Consider the following 14,405-nt stretch of genomic DNA (forward strand, 5'->3'; position numbering starts at 1 on the left):
GTCCAAACCTTGATGGTGGTATACGGTATGACTCGTAATCATATAGCGCTTTTGTGTTGTGTGTTTTCTGAAGAAAGGGTTACCTGAGTGAATCCCTGTGATGAAACGTCCGAGTATGATCATTTCAGGTGAACCACAGATCCTGCTAAAGCCCATTAGTGAACCAGCAATAAACACCAGAACTGTTGTTTTTACCACTGTGCCTTTCCTGAAATTGCATTACAAATATGCATTTCAATAAGCAGTATGTGGAAAGTGTACTGTAATTCAAAGCATGCAAAATTCAGAACCAACAATACCGTTGTCCCCACCGGAATTTGGAAAATGTTTTAGGATATTGATATTGACTGTCGCTTAGAGTTTGTCTTTTTGGTACATGTATTGTATATTGATGATATGTATATTGATTTTGATTTGTTGTCTTGCATCCAAATTTAGTATACGGTCATATCAAAACGTAATGCATTAATGTATTTGTAACCCTTCTCATGTGACTGATTTTGCAATAACTAACTGACAAATACTCATAAAAATAATAATGTTATGCTTCTACTTGTGACTGACGCATGCAACTAAAAATGCATCAAAATAGTTTAAGACTATTGTGGTCAACCTGTGTGCATCATGCATGTTGGGAAGGGAAGTTTAGCGAATGTACTGTTACACTCGCTTCCGAAACAACACTCCAAATCCAGTATCATGATTTTTTCTTCTTTTCCTTTCAGTTTTTCCCTTTAGGGGTCGCCACAGTGAATCAGTGTCCTCCATCTAACCCTGTTTTGTGCATCCTCTTCTCTTACAGCAGCTACTTTCATGTCATCTTTCACAACATCGATAAACCTCCTCTTTGGTCTTCTTCCCCATCTATATATTCACTGTCTCTCCTCTGGGCATGTCCAAATCAACCCTGTTTGGCCTCTCTGACTTTCTCTCCAAAGCCTCGAATATGACTTGTCCCTCTGATATATTCATTCCTGATCCTATCCAATCTGGTCACTCCCAAATAGTGACCAGGTGGCACTGACTCCCATCCAAACATCATGGCTGGTCTCACCACAGTTTTACACATACAGTAAAGTCTCGTTATATCGATATCGGATATATCGATAGTCCCGGTTATATCGATACTATTTCTATGCACGCACGGAGAAAATTACATGCAAACAGGGTCGGATATATCGATAGTCCCGGTTATATCGATATTTTTTCGGACTCCCTTGAATATCGATATAACGAGACTTTACTGTATTTGCTTTCATCCCATCTGAAACTCGTCTATCACACACAAAACTAATAAAGACTAATAAATTCACACATAACACCTGACATTTTTCTCCAGCCGTTTCAGCCTGCCTGTAGATGCTTTTTCGCCTGTTTTCCACACTCTCCATTGCTCTGGACAGTTGAACCCAAGTATTTAACATCTTTTACCTTCTTTATCTCTTCTACCTGTAGTACCCTCTCGTTCACACACATATATTCCCTCTTGCTGCGACTGACCTTCATTTGTGTTCTTTCCAGGCAAACCTCCACCTCTCTGGATGAGAAGGTTTCTTCAGCCGTCATCTGTACAAATTTGAAGGTTTCGGACGTTTCGCCTCCTATCCAAGAGGCTTCGTCAGCGAACTAAAGTCTGACTGGTCGTATCGGCCCTATTTATATATCCCTAATGTCCAGACATGGCGGCGCCGGACACAGCTATGATAGGTCCCTACTCTCAGGTTGGGAGGAGCAGAGGACCGCCATGTCTGGACATTAGGGATATATAAATAGGGCCGATATGACCAGTCAGACTTTAGTTCGCTGACGAAGCCTCTTGGATAGGAGGCGAAACGTCCGAAACCTTCAAATTTGTACAGATGACGACTGAAGAAACCTTCTCATCGATGGACAACTCCTGTGCGACTGAGAGCTTACACAGACACAGACCTCCACCTCTCTGGTTTCTCATCCACCTGTTCCTTCCTCTCGCTACAGATAACATGTCATCTAGAAACATCACCCTGTAAGGACATTCCTGTCTCACATCGTCTGTCAGCCTGTCTATCACCATAGCAAATAAGGAGGGACTCATCGTACATGTCCTGCACCGCTCTGACATACTTCTCTGTCACTCCAGATTTCCACATGTAATACCCCAGTTCTTCTTTTGGCACCCTGTCATACTTTTTCCAGATCTACAAAGTCGCAATGCAGTTCCCTCAGACCTCTCTGTCCTTCTCCATCAGCGTCCTTCAAGCAAACACTGCATCTTTGGTACTCTTTTTGTGGCATGAAACCATATACAAATGCTCACTTCTCGCTCATGACAACAGATGTAAATTTTGGTTATCTAATTCTCGTCTCTATTGAAAAGGGTCAAAACCTGCTTTGTAGACTAAAAGCCTAGACTCTCAACACATTAGCAAATGCGGCGAGTTAAATCAACCCAACACTAAAAATTACTATTTCTTCATTTTGTGAGGCATGGTGTGAATAAACAATAAATGTGCATCATATATCATTTGCTTCTGATTACCTGAAATAAGCTTTAGTCTGATTAAGTGTCAAATAATGAAAACAATAATGTCTCAATACATGCCACCATACTGGACAGTCACTGAGAAACAGCACGAGCTGGCATCGGTTTCATATGGTTATGTACAGTCATCATGCTTCAGGTCAATACTGTGTAGTCTATAACTCTTCATTGAATGTTTTATTAGTTGGTTATGTGATGATAATGAGTAAATATATATTTAAAAGAAACAGATGTTTTTAAAATCTTACCTGCCAAAGCGAGTGACCAATACACCGACTATCAAAGAACCCAGTAAACCACCAATTGCAAACACGGACACTGTGAGTGAATACATCAGTGTCAATGCCTCTCCATTGAGTCCAGTTCCATTACGGCTCAAAGCTGTTTTGTTGTAGAAGTTCTTGATATACTAAGGTAAGAAGGATGTGAGATTAGCTCAAGATACTGGCAGAATGTAATAAAATTATGATATTATGAGAAACTTCAGCGTATTAGATGCAGTGGTCCAGTGGTGAGCGCATCAACCTCTCATTGCAGAAATTGTGGGTTTGATTCTGGCTATGGCCTTCTTGTATGGAGTTTTTATGCTTTCCCTGTGCCTGCGCGGGTTTTCTTCTTGGTACTCTGGATTTCTCCATATGTGGAAAACATGCATCTTAGGTTAATGGATCACTCTAAATTGTCCCGAGGTGTGAGTGTGAGTGTCGATTGCTGTTCATCTCTGTGTGCCCTGCGATTGGTTGGCAACCGGGTCAGGATGAACGCTGAATACTGCCCTATGGCAGCCGGGATAGACTCAGGCACCCTCCGCGACCCTTGTGAGAATAAATCAGAAAATGGATGGGTGATGGATATATTATATGAGTACACAGAAAATGTATTGTTGTTATATTTCATACTTGAAGAAAATTTTTGTCTGATTTGTAAATGCCTTTTTGTTCCAACAAGTACATTTACAGAGGATCCTTCTATCCACCCTTTCATAAATGTTCTGACCTGCCTATTCGAACAAGGGTCATGACAAGGGTCAGAGCATGTTGGAACCATCAGAATCGTCTTTATTCGCCAATTATGTAGAACACACAAGGAATGTTTCTCCAGGAGAACACGCTGCACGAGTATCATCATAAGAAATGACATGACAATAAGTATGGAGGACATTAATAAAGGCTAATCTAATCAAATCTTTTCAAATTCCTTGGTGTAAATCAGGGATCTCAAACTCAATTTACCCGGGGGCCGCTGGAGGCAGAGTCTAGGTGAGGCTGGGCCGCATCGGGTTTTCCACAAGAAAATAACAGATAACACATTCCAATGTTCTCAAAATCTTTATTTTTAACACACAGAAAATGAATTCAACGACTAAATGGAAAAATGAATAAAAAAATAAGTGAAACAGTAATAAATAAATAAAATAATTTAATGATCATAAGGCAGTGACAGACGAATGAAAAAACCACAGGAAAACTAATTATTTTAATAAAGTTTCAAATGTATGTATTCACAGTTCTTTAACCTTCAACTTTCTTAACAAAAGTAGTAAAATATTGAACATTAACTGTCCTAAACATTTCTTATCTTGCCTACATGTTAAGCTCCACACACAAGTTTCATTCATGTCAATCATGCGGGTCGCACTAACATTAATCTTTCATATCAAGGCGGGTCGTAAAATATTCTTTCGGGGGCCACATTTGGCCCGCGGGCCGCCTGTTTGAGACCAATGGTTTAAATGCTATAGGAATAACAGTGAGACAATGTGCAAAGTATCAGGCAGGCCCTTGCCATATCTAACTATCTAATTATCTATCTATCTATCTCATCTCTCATCTCATCTCATTTTCCGTACCGCTTCTTCCTCATTAGGGTTGCGGGGGTTGCTGGAGCCTATCTCAGCTGTCTTCGGGCACGAGGCGGGGGACACCCTGAATTGGTTGCCAGCCAATCACAAGGCACACAAAGACATACAACAATCACTCTCACACTCACACCTAGGGACAATTTGGAGTGGTCAATCTGCCTGCCATGCATGTATTTGGAGTGTGGGAGGACACCGGAGGACCCGGAGAAAACCCACGCGGGTCCAGGGAGAACATGCAAACTCCACACAGGGAGGCCGGACCGGGACGCGAACCGGCGACCTCTGAACTGTGAAGCCGGTGTGCTAACCACTCGGCTACCGGGCCGCCCTTATCTATCTATCTATCTATCTATCTATCTATCTATCTATCTATCTATCTATCTATCTATCTATCTATCTATCTATCTATCTATCTATCTATCTATATATATATATATATATATATATATATATATATACACAGTAAAGTCTCGTTATATCGATATTCTCGGGAGTCCGAAAAAATATCGATATAAGCGGACTATCGATATATATCCGATCCTGCGCGCATTTAATTTTCTCCTTGCGTTCATAGAAATAGTATCATAATAAGCGGTACTCTGGCTCTGAATTGGAAGACTGGGGTCGTGTTCCAACTGTGATGGATACATCCATCCATCCATCCATCCATCCATCCATCCATCCATCCATCCATCCATCCTCCAGAACGTTTAAGCCTCACTGATTGGGAGGGGTGATGGAGCCCAGCCGTATCCTTGGAAACAAGGCCCGAAATTGGTTGCCAGCCAATTGCAGGGCACGCAGAGACAAACAACCATTCGCGCTCACACTTATTATCTATCTTTCTATTTATTTATTTATTTATTTATTTATTTATTTGGGAGGTTCACAAAGATGAAAAAAAGAAAAATCCTAATGTATTTACATGTCTGACTGAGCCTCCCCCCACTCAAAAAAAAATATCTGGGATAAAATACAGTGATTATGAACCTGCTCGTTTGTGGTCATTCAGTTGCCTATGTGCTGATTGGTGCAAATTTTCATGTTTGAATACTTACTTATGAAGAAAAGGGGGTTAAATAAATAATGCTGTCTTCTAAATTGTTTGTGACATCCAATGGATTATACATTTGAAATGTTGGCTTCCCCTTCCAATAAGTCTTTTGATTCCAATTGTAAATGTTTTGGTGTCCAGAAAAAAAATTGGGACTGACATACTTTAATAAAAGAGTGTAGCTTACTTACCACAGCTGGAGAGTTGACCACAGCTAAATTGTATCCATAGAGCATTGAACTCCCAAAAGAAGTAAGAAAAGCCACAGCCAAAAGTGAGCCTGTAAGATGCTTTTTCAAAAGGGAAGAAAATTCCTTAAAACAGTCAGACTCTACATTTAGTCATATCAAGTATGTCCAGCACAGAAACAGATTTCCCATTCATCACAATATTCCTCTTCGAATAGCTTGTTGCCCTTGAGCACATCCTTCACATATTGGCTGTCTTTTGGTAAAACACTGTCGGTATTGTTTTGGAGTGAAATGGTATTTTGTTCTGAAAAAGTCTGGCATTAATTGGTCACATTCCTGAAGACTACAAAAGGTCACAGTTGTCGTCCACTTAAAACAGGCACTTATCAGCATCATAGGAACATGAACATTGTTTAAAAGCATGAACTGTTTGTAAATTGAAATAAGCAACGGGCGGATTTTTTTAAACAAAATATCATACACTTCGAACAACCTCTTGATCTATTTAAATTTACTTACCGGGTTTATTTTGCCAGTTGGTGGGATTAAGACCTCCTCGGCCATTTAAAATACTCGTCGTAAAGTTCCACAATTGAAAAAAGAGTTTCATCTATGCTGCCAATGAGGGCAGAGCAGAAGAAGTCATGTTGTACTTAACAGAAGTTACTGCGTCCATGAATAAGAAGAAATCTCAGTCACTATTCCACTGAGCCAAAGCGCAGGCTCCCAAAAAACAAGCCCACATAGTGTCATCACATGACAGACTGCAGCGTGACAGCAAGAGGAAGACCTGTGGGAAGCAATTAATTCTAAGTGAATTAAATCAGAGAGATAAGAAAAATCCAGAAGAAGGGTTCCAAAAGGTAGAATGGTCCAGTGGATGACTGTACGTAAAACAAAAAAAAAAAACGAAATTCAAGAAGGAAGAACATATAATTAAATAACAGATACAGAAACCAGGCAAGGAGAGCCGTTTTAAACAAAGAAAATGGTGAAGGAAAATAGCAGCTTCATGGATGGGGAAGTGTTAGCCTGAGAAGATTAGCTTGGGTCTGGCACAATTCTGTACAGCGGGTTAAGCTTTGTGTGACACACAAATACAATGAAAAAAAAAGTATGTTAAGATTTACATCCAAAATAATACAAATATTTTCCTGAATAGCACATCAAGAACATTTCTGAAAACTGGGATGCACAGAGGCTAAATACAGCAATGTTTAACGTCATCTTAATGCTTTGAAGTGTGTACATCAAAGGACTGAAAAAAATCACATTAAAATATGTACTGTAATGATTTCTCCTAAAAGTTATTAATACTGCTGTGTAGCTTTGGACTTAATCCAACAGTGTGTGTGCAATCAGAGAGTAGTCATGTGTAAATCGTTTTTCAGTAGGAATTTGGAGGGCAGTGTGTTCTTTTCTGAGTGATTACCGAGTTGTAATCTGCTGCTTTGAATTACACAGCTGATTGACTTTCCCTCAACCTTCAGATTGAAAGATGTTTATTGTGAGAAAACAAATCATATCCACAGCCATGAGACTCATCCAAACCAGTGCTGAATCAATCTTTCAAAAAAAGGCAGTACAGATTAAGGTATTTGATGATCATCTAGCCCAGAGGTGGGCAAACTATGGCCCGCGGGCCAGATCCGGACCCTTTGTCTTTTAAATCCGACCCGCCAAAGGTTGGTACACAACTGAGATTTGATGTGATTGACTACATTCATTTCATTTGGACGTGTAATGACAGGCATTTAAATGTCAGGTGTAAGGGAGGGGCAGAGAGAGAGAGATCGAGGAATAAAACTTATTTACCACTCAGTTGTATTAAGTTCATCCTGTCGACTTGATATCTAATTTAAAACAGATTATTTTCTTCCAGACAGTGTATTGTATTGTATTGTATTGTATTGTATTGTATTGTGTTGTATTGTATTGTATTGTATTGTATTGTATTGTATTGTAGGTGTTCAAGTACCTGACATGTTTCGGCGTATACTTCCGCCTTCGTCAGAGTGTCACCTGTCCGGAGATGTCAATGTTTGGAATTAATGTGGTCCCCAAGCAAAAAACTTTGCCCAGCCCTAATCTAGGAGATCTGGGCTTGAAAATAATTTAGGACTCGAGAAATTCCTTCAAATGAGTAATTTAGGACTTTTGAGGTCATTAGCCGGCATACAAATCTATCCGAATATGTCTATGTTCTATTGTTTATAGCTGTTGGTGCTTGGGACGTCCAGGGGTGTGGTATTCAAATCAAGAAAACTATGTTTTACTAATGTATCACTTAAATTTGCATCTACTCTCTATAAATAGTTGGCAGAGGGCTGCAGAATTTGGGCGTCTGTCTGGAATGGCTACGTCCCCTGCCGGCAGTAAAGGACAATATTCCTGCATTCGAGACTTTGTCATCAGTGTCCGATCGAATATCTCTGACAGTACCTTTGAGTGTTGTATAGCAGTGATCTAAAATGTTGCCTTCTGTGACTGAACAGTCAATGTGCTGCTCATGATTAACTTGTGCTTTCTTAAAATCACCCAAAATGAAAAAAAGATGACTCAAGATAATTAAGTTCAAGTTTGTGTTTTGTTTCCGGCTTGCAAATGCTCGTGACAGAAATAACAAATAAAACAATCTTTGTAAAAAGGCAAGAAGTAGGAAATGCTATTTTTGTGACAATTTTGTTTGGTAGTGTGCTGTGCAATTTACCGATATTGATCAGTATTTCTTTTATTATTTTATCTTTAAAAGCGGATACTTGGCAATGGATAAATCCCAAAGTAAGTAAAAGTACTTAAAGGACAACAGACACAATTGTTTTGTTTCCTAACTGACATCAGAAAAACCCAAAACACGCAGGCTGATCTTTTTAGTCAAATGCAAAACACCAATAAAAATGAGTTAAAGTGTCCCAAAACTACTTCAAAATGACCCCGGAAATGGCGAGTTTCAGAAGGTCCCACCCTCTTGTTTGTGACATCACGTCAGGATGTCTTGCCTTGCTCTAAAATCATAACAATGGCTACAGATTCGGAGAAGATGCTTTCTTGTTACTCATCATATGATTCAAATAGTTCAATCATATGATTCAAATAGTTCTGAAGAGAAAAGCATAAATGTTTGCAATTGATTAAAGAAGTCCTTCCGGATCAATTCGAGCCGTCAGGACTGAAATGTAGCGTCCCAGAAAATGCACATGATGGCACCCAAGCACCGTGGGCTGATTTGTCTGCTGGGAATTTGTGTCAGCTAGTATCAAATAGTAGTCTTGGTCCAACACATTCACCATTGCATTATGTATATGTATGCTTCGAATTTTGCCATCAACACGAAGTTTTCAGACCAAACCAAGTATCCAAAATGTATTGTGTGTTGCTTTCTCGTTCAGTGACGATACCTACCGAGACGTCACGGTACTTATCGTCACCAAGTCAAAAACAAGACTTTTTGAATATTCAGTGCGAGTCTTAAAACGTAAAATATATACAGATTATACATATTATGGACACAACTTGGGGTCAGTTGTCCTTTAAGTTACATTGCTTTCATATTATGGTTCATTGACTACATTCACAGCTCCTTTTTTTAACAGGTAACCAATAACTGGTGTTGTGTGCATTTATAAATAACCCTCCCAAACTGATATGACAATCATGTATTTGTAAAAGTAGTGAAATATCTGCATCATAAGTCATATTTTAGTACAGCTACAGCAAAACACAAATTTGTGGCGAGTTAGTTTTTTGACTATAAGTTGTCAATCCTACAGGTCAGAATACATTTTCTCCTCACAAATGTAATTTTGCTTCAATTACAGTTTTTTCCCACACCAAGTAGAATATATGTTTTTCACATGTACACGTTTCTACAGCTACACAAATGTGTATATCTTTGACAGATTTTTTGGTTCATAGTGGCACTGTCACGTCCGCTCGAGGAGTGGTGACAGACCTCGAGGGACGACAGGAGGTAGTAAAGGTTGGATCCGAAATACTCGGTGGAGATAGTGATTCAATAAAAGTCTTTACTGAGATACATGAGGTAAAACAGAAAATCAGGCAAAAGAGGAGAACAACGAGACAGACCGGTGTGTGGCTGGGTGACAGGGAACTGCCTCGAATACCCCGGTACTCACCGAACGGTAAGGGTGGTTTTTATAGCCAGAAGGCACAATTAAGGAAATGGGGAACATGTGCGCGAGTCCGGAGAGAAGGGAGGGGAGGGGCCACTCCAGGAGCAGTGGAGGAAGAGGCAGGAGGGGAGGGGCATGCTCCTGGCGTCGACGAGGATGTGACAGGTACAAAATAATTATACGGCAACTTTTTTGTTGTTGCTACAAATAGAAATATATTACACATCCTTGCAACAAGGACAAGTTACATGTGTACCAAACTTACCTCCATGATAATTCCAAACTGATTACGAATGTCGATCCTGAAATGACTCTGTTATCTGTTAAGCGTGCATGGTTGTAACGAAGGAACGGTGTCATACAAATTGCAATGAATTCTCACGTTTAGTTTGCTTGTAGTTTTATGTTATGAAGACGTACCCATTCAATTACAGTCATCTCCAAGTCATGCCTTTGTTTTGTGGGCGTGTAATGAAGACAATTATGTACACTGATTCCAGCATGCATCATCAGGAACTTGGTAATTATCAGTTATTTCACAACTCTGACATGATAATGAGTACGGTTTAATGTCAGTCAAGTGCTGGCATGTTGAAAAGCTGCTCCATTGCTGTCCTCAATTTATTCCCTGGAGGTCAGCTTTACAACAGCAAAGGTAACAAAGACTTCATCAGACTTTTTTAATCTCAATGTCAATTTAAATGTTTGGATTTTTACCAACATAAAATCTTAAAATTAAATCTAAATTCAACCAAACAGTAATAATTAAATGCGAATAGAAGTGTACATCCGACATTGACATGTTTTTTTTGTTTTTTATTTTGTTTTTCTCATTCCACAGATGGCATTTGCGCATCACCTGTTACTGTGTGTCATCAGTGGGCTGTTCACTGGAACTGTAAGTTTAAAAAAAATAATGAATTTAAACCACTCAATGGTTTGAGTTTTCTGAAATTGACCTTTTTATTATGATTTAGTCCAACTCCTACAGTATTTGACTCCACATTAGCTGTTGTGTTTGACATGATAAAATGTTATTCTTTCTAACAGTGGGCTTTTTCGTTGAACAGAGGTAAGTGACGCTCTTGCATACTACAATATGCTTTCATTTATGATTTATTCAGCACTGTGACACTATTGATTGACAGCAAGTCAATCCGCGAGCTGACCTTTAGAGACATACTACTATTTATGCTCATATTCATAAACGTGGATTATTATGAGACTGTGATTAAAATGAAAAGGGGAGCGAAAAATTAATGAATAGGCAATGGATCAAACCAGAATTGATCATGAGACAATATGGTATGTCACAGCTATGTATTTACTCTTACGGAGAACGCCAGAGCATCGAGAGAAAAAAGTGCCAACAAATAAAAAATTGACTTTGCAAATTCCACTTTGCAAATAATTTTTCTGCTTGGGACCAACTCCTAATCTAATCTTTTGGTCACATCTTAGGTGTGGAATATGTTGCAGACAATTTTTGCCCTCCAGGCTGGACTAATTTGAACAACCGCTGTATGATCTTTCAAAATGAGGAGCTCAACTTTCGTCTTGCTGAAGTGCGGTACAGCTGTGGTGTTTTGCATATTTGAATACAATTAATGTATTTTGTGCCAACTGCTTGTGTGATTTTTATATTTTACTAATGTTTCTTCCCACTAGACTGTATGTAACATACTTGGTGGAAACCTGGTTTCCATCCACAATAATTTGGAAAATGAAGTCGTCCGACACCTGATTCTGGCAGGGGCTGGAACTTTTAAGCTCTCATGGATTGGACTACATGACCGAGTCCAGGTACATTCTACGATTAAAAAAAAAAAATATATATATATATATATATATATATAGATGGCTGTGGCTGTGGGAAAGAGAGAGGGGGGGATTGCGTTTGTACAAAAAAAAAAAAATAACAGCACATCTCGGAAAAAAAAACATGGGGTGGGGATTTTATTCTATTTCACGGATTTCAATCTTTTGCGAAAAACTAGATTAATACTGATCATAGAGTCAACAATGTGAACAATCCAATGGAGACGCTTGTACTTTCAAAGACCACTGACACGTGTCTTGTGCGGCGGTGGAAGGTAAGACCTTTCACTTCAGGAGTAAACTCAAACAATACAGAACAAGTTCAAAATCGTGACACAAGAGGCTGCAGGGCAGACATACTAGTCCCTCACACACCCCACAGCTCATCTCGCCTTTAAAACAGGAAATAGAGAAGTCAGCTTTATTGTCAAATCTGCTAATATGCATGACATACAGCACATATGAAATTACTGTCCTCTCTGACCCAGCGTGTAAAGCACTTATGTGGCTAAAAAAGACAGACAATTGACAACAGAACAGAAAACACATGTATATTGTGAATGTAAATGTAGTGTCGTGTAAAGTTACGTAGTGTAGTGATGCAAAAACAAAAACCGTTGAGGTGAAATCCTGCAGAAAAAAAGTAAAAAATAAGAGTTCAGGATGATAGTACAGAGTGTAGTGTGTACTCAGAGTTCGGTGAGTGTGGCAGTGGAAAGTGGGAGGGCTGAGAGGGACTTGAGTCTCCTGACTGCCTGGTGGCAGAAACTGTCCTTGAGCCTGCTGGTCTTCGCTCAGAGATATGTAGTTTTCAGAAAGTAAAATAGCTATTAGCCAAGACCTAACCATGGAATTTGGATGTAACGCGGAACTACATACAGTATTGTTTTATTTAGTTTTGTTTTTAAATCAAAATGCACTTCCAAAGCAGTCCACCATGTGTGGTTTATACCATATGTGTGTTAAGTACATCTGTCTATTATCTGTGCTTGATTCTTGGGATCATAAACAAAAGTGAATGTGGCCTTTTTGTCATATCATGTGTTGTAAAACACATATTTGTTATCAAATATTGAACTCCTCATGCTGTAATAATCGCATACTAAATATTGTACTTTGCACCGTATTTTTGGAAATATGGCATATTTTGTGTTTTTTCTCAATTAAAAAATATAGGTTATTAAGAAAAGAATGGCATAGCACATAGAAAAAAATAAAAAGAAATAATTCTCCAGCTTTTGGGGAAATTTTTCTGAGTTAGAACTCAAAAGAGGCACGTACTCCTGCGATTGCACAACAATTGCATTGTTAAATGCCCAGTCGAGAGAACACGTATCAAATCGTTTTCAAGCTAACATTCAAGATCCATGTGCACTATTTAAAAAATTATCGATTCCGTACTTAAAACATCTCAGCCTACATGCTCATACTCTTCACCAGGTCCCCATAAAACGTAATTTTCAACTAAATAAGCCTTAAAATTACACATAATATACCTTATTTTATGTATAATAAATGTTCTATGGTATTGTAAATAAATCAATGGTAGTGTATACTAAAGTCATTTTATTTGATGGCTTGATGCAATGGATAGCTTTTTGCATAAAGTGTCTCAAGGAGCTCTGGGTTGTACATCTTAGAAGTTGTGATATTGCAACAGGAACAGATGCAGGCAGACACACTAGAAACTTCATTAATAGCTGGTTCCCTTGCTTGTATGTTCAAATTGTACCGATGGCATGTGCCATGTGTTTGTGGAGCCTGATTGAATGGATATTTTCGCCTTGCAGTCTACACTCTGCCTTATCAATAAAGTTGAAACGAGTCCAGATTTCACTGAGTTTTTGATCATTTCTCACCATTTGACTTTTGTTGTTTTTTTTTTTTTTTTTTTTTTTCACTATTGTTTGTTGTTGTTTTGTTGTTGTTTTGTTGTTGTTTTGTTTCAAGCTCTGTCGTCTCCCTTTTGTGTGCGTGTCTTTCTGTTTCTGTAACCCCTCCCCCCGCTCACACTATAGTGTTTTTCTCTTTCCTTTACGGTTGATTTTTTTTTTCACTCTTACAATGGTAAAATATAGAGTAAAACATCACCATGAATGTCTGGAGACTATTACAATGTATGATACACAAATTGTTCGGGAAAAGTAAACATCTACATTACAACAAAAAGTGACTGTCTTTCAGGATGGAAACTTTTTATGGACTGATGGCTCAAAGTTTGATTTTGAAGACTGGGCTATAACAGGCCAAGAGTAGATACAAATCAAGACTGTGCAGAGATCAACTTTAGAGGTAAAAGTGCGGTTTCATTATCCTTAATTATTCTCACATGGGGAATGAAATACATCTAGCCTACCATCTTTTTAGTTTTACATTTTGAATATAAGGAGAAGTAATGTTGACATGTTATTCAAATCATCTCATAATATGAAATCACGACGAAGAAAATCTACAACAATCTAACATGTTCATTTATGAATTCTTGCAGGTGACTCCTGGAATGATCGGCCGTGTAATCGTCAACGATCTTTTGTTTGTGCCAAGGACTCGATAAACATCTAAGAAAATCAGATCCACTCATTTTTCCTTCTTACTGTGACAACGACTCTTGGCAAACAATCCATTGTTCATTGTGACTTGAAACAGTAAAGAAAAGACACTCATAAAAACAACTTGGAAACTCAAACCATATCCGATGAATAAATCTCTTTTAGGAGGTGTTTGTGTGTATTTGCTTTTCTCTTCATTCGTTAAAAAATAAATAAATAAAAAAATGACATTCCCATGTCAGAAGCATCATTAATTTAAGATAGGCTCTTTAATTTGC

The 14,405-nt window shown here is 38.6% G+C and overlaps 2 protein-coding genes across 2 annotated transcripts in view; one reads left to right on the forward strand and one right to left on the reverse strand.

Moving 5' to 3' along the window:
• slc2a15a (solute carrier family 2 member 15a) overlaps positions 1-6,583 on the reverse strand; it is a 40,674-nt gene extending 34,091 nt beyond the window's left edge. Inside the window, exons 1-4 of the mRNA XM_089012434.1 lie at positions 6,147-6,583; positions 5,628-5,726; positions 2,770-2,930; positions 84-208 (exon numbers count right to left, since the gene is read on the reverse strand). Of these exons, the coding sequence (XP_088868560.1) occupies positions 84-208; positions 2,770-2,930; positions 5,628-5,726; positions 6,147-6,191 (430 nt within the window). The 5' untranslated portion in view covers positions 6,192-6,583. The remainder of the gene's footprint in view (positions 1-83; positions 209-2,769; positions 2,931-5,627; positions 5,727-6,146) is intronic.
• Positions 6,584-10,324: 3,741 nt separating this feature from the next.
• LOC148889084 (galactose-specific lectin nattectin-like) lies at positions 10,325-14,300 on the forward strand. Its single transcript, XM_089012664.1, is given in 8 exon segments — positions 10,325-10,415; positions 10,602-10,658; positions 10,811-10,832; positions 11,222-11,325; positions 11,429-11,563; positions 13,763-13,814; positions 13,817-13,870; positions 14,067-14,300. Coding segments are annotated over 7 exon segments (498 nt in total). The 5' UTR covers positions 10,325-10,415; the 3' UTR covers positions 14,141-14,300.
• Positions 14,301-14,405: the final 105 nt, after the last annotated feature.

The sequence above is a fragment of the Hippocampus bargibanti genome, linkage group LG13, assembly GCF_051943395.1.
Source record: "Hippocampus bargibanti isolate YZ-2025 linkage group LG13, ASM5194339v1, whole genome shotgun sequence".
NCBI lineage: Eukaryota > Metazoa > Chordata > Actinopteri > Syngnathiformes > Syngnathidae > Hippocampus > Hippocampus bargibanti.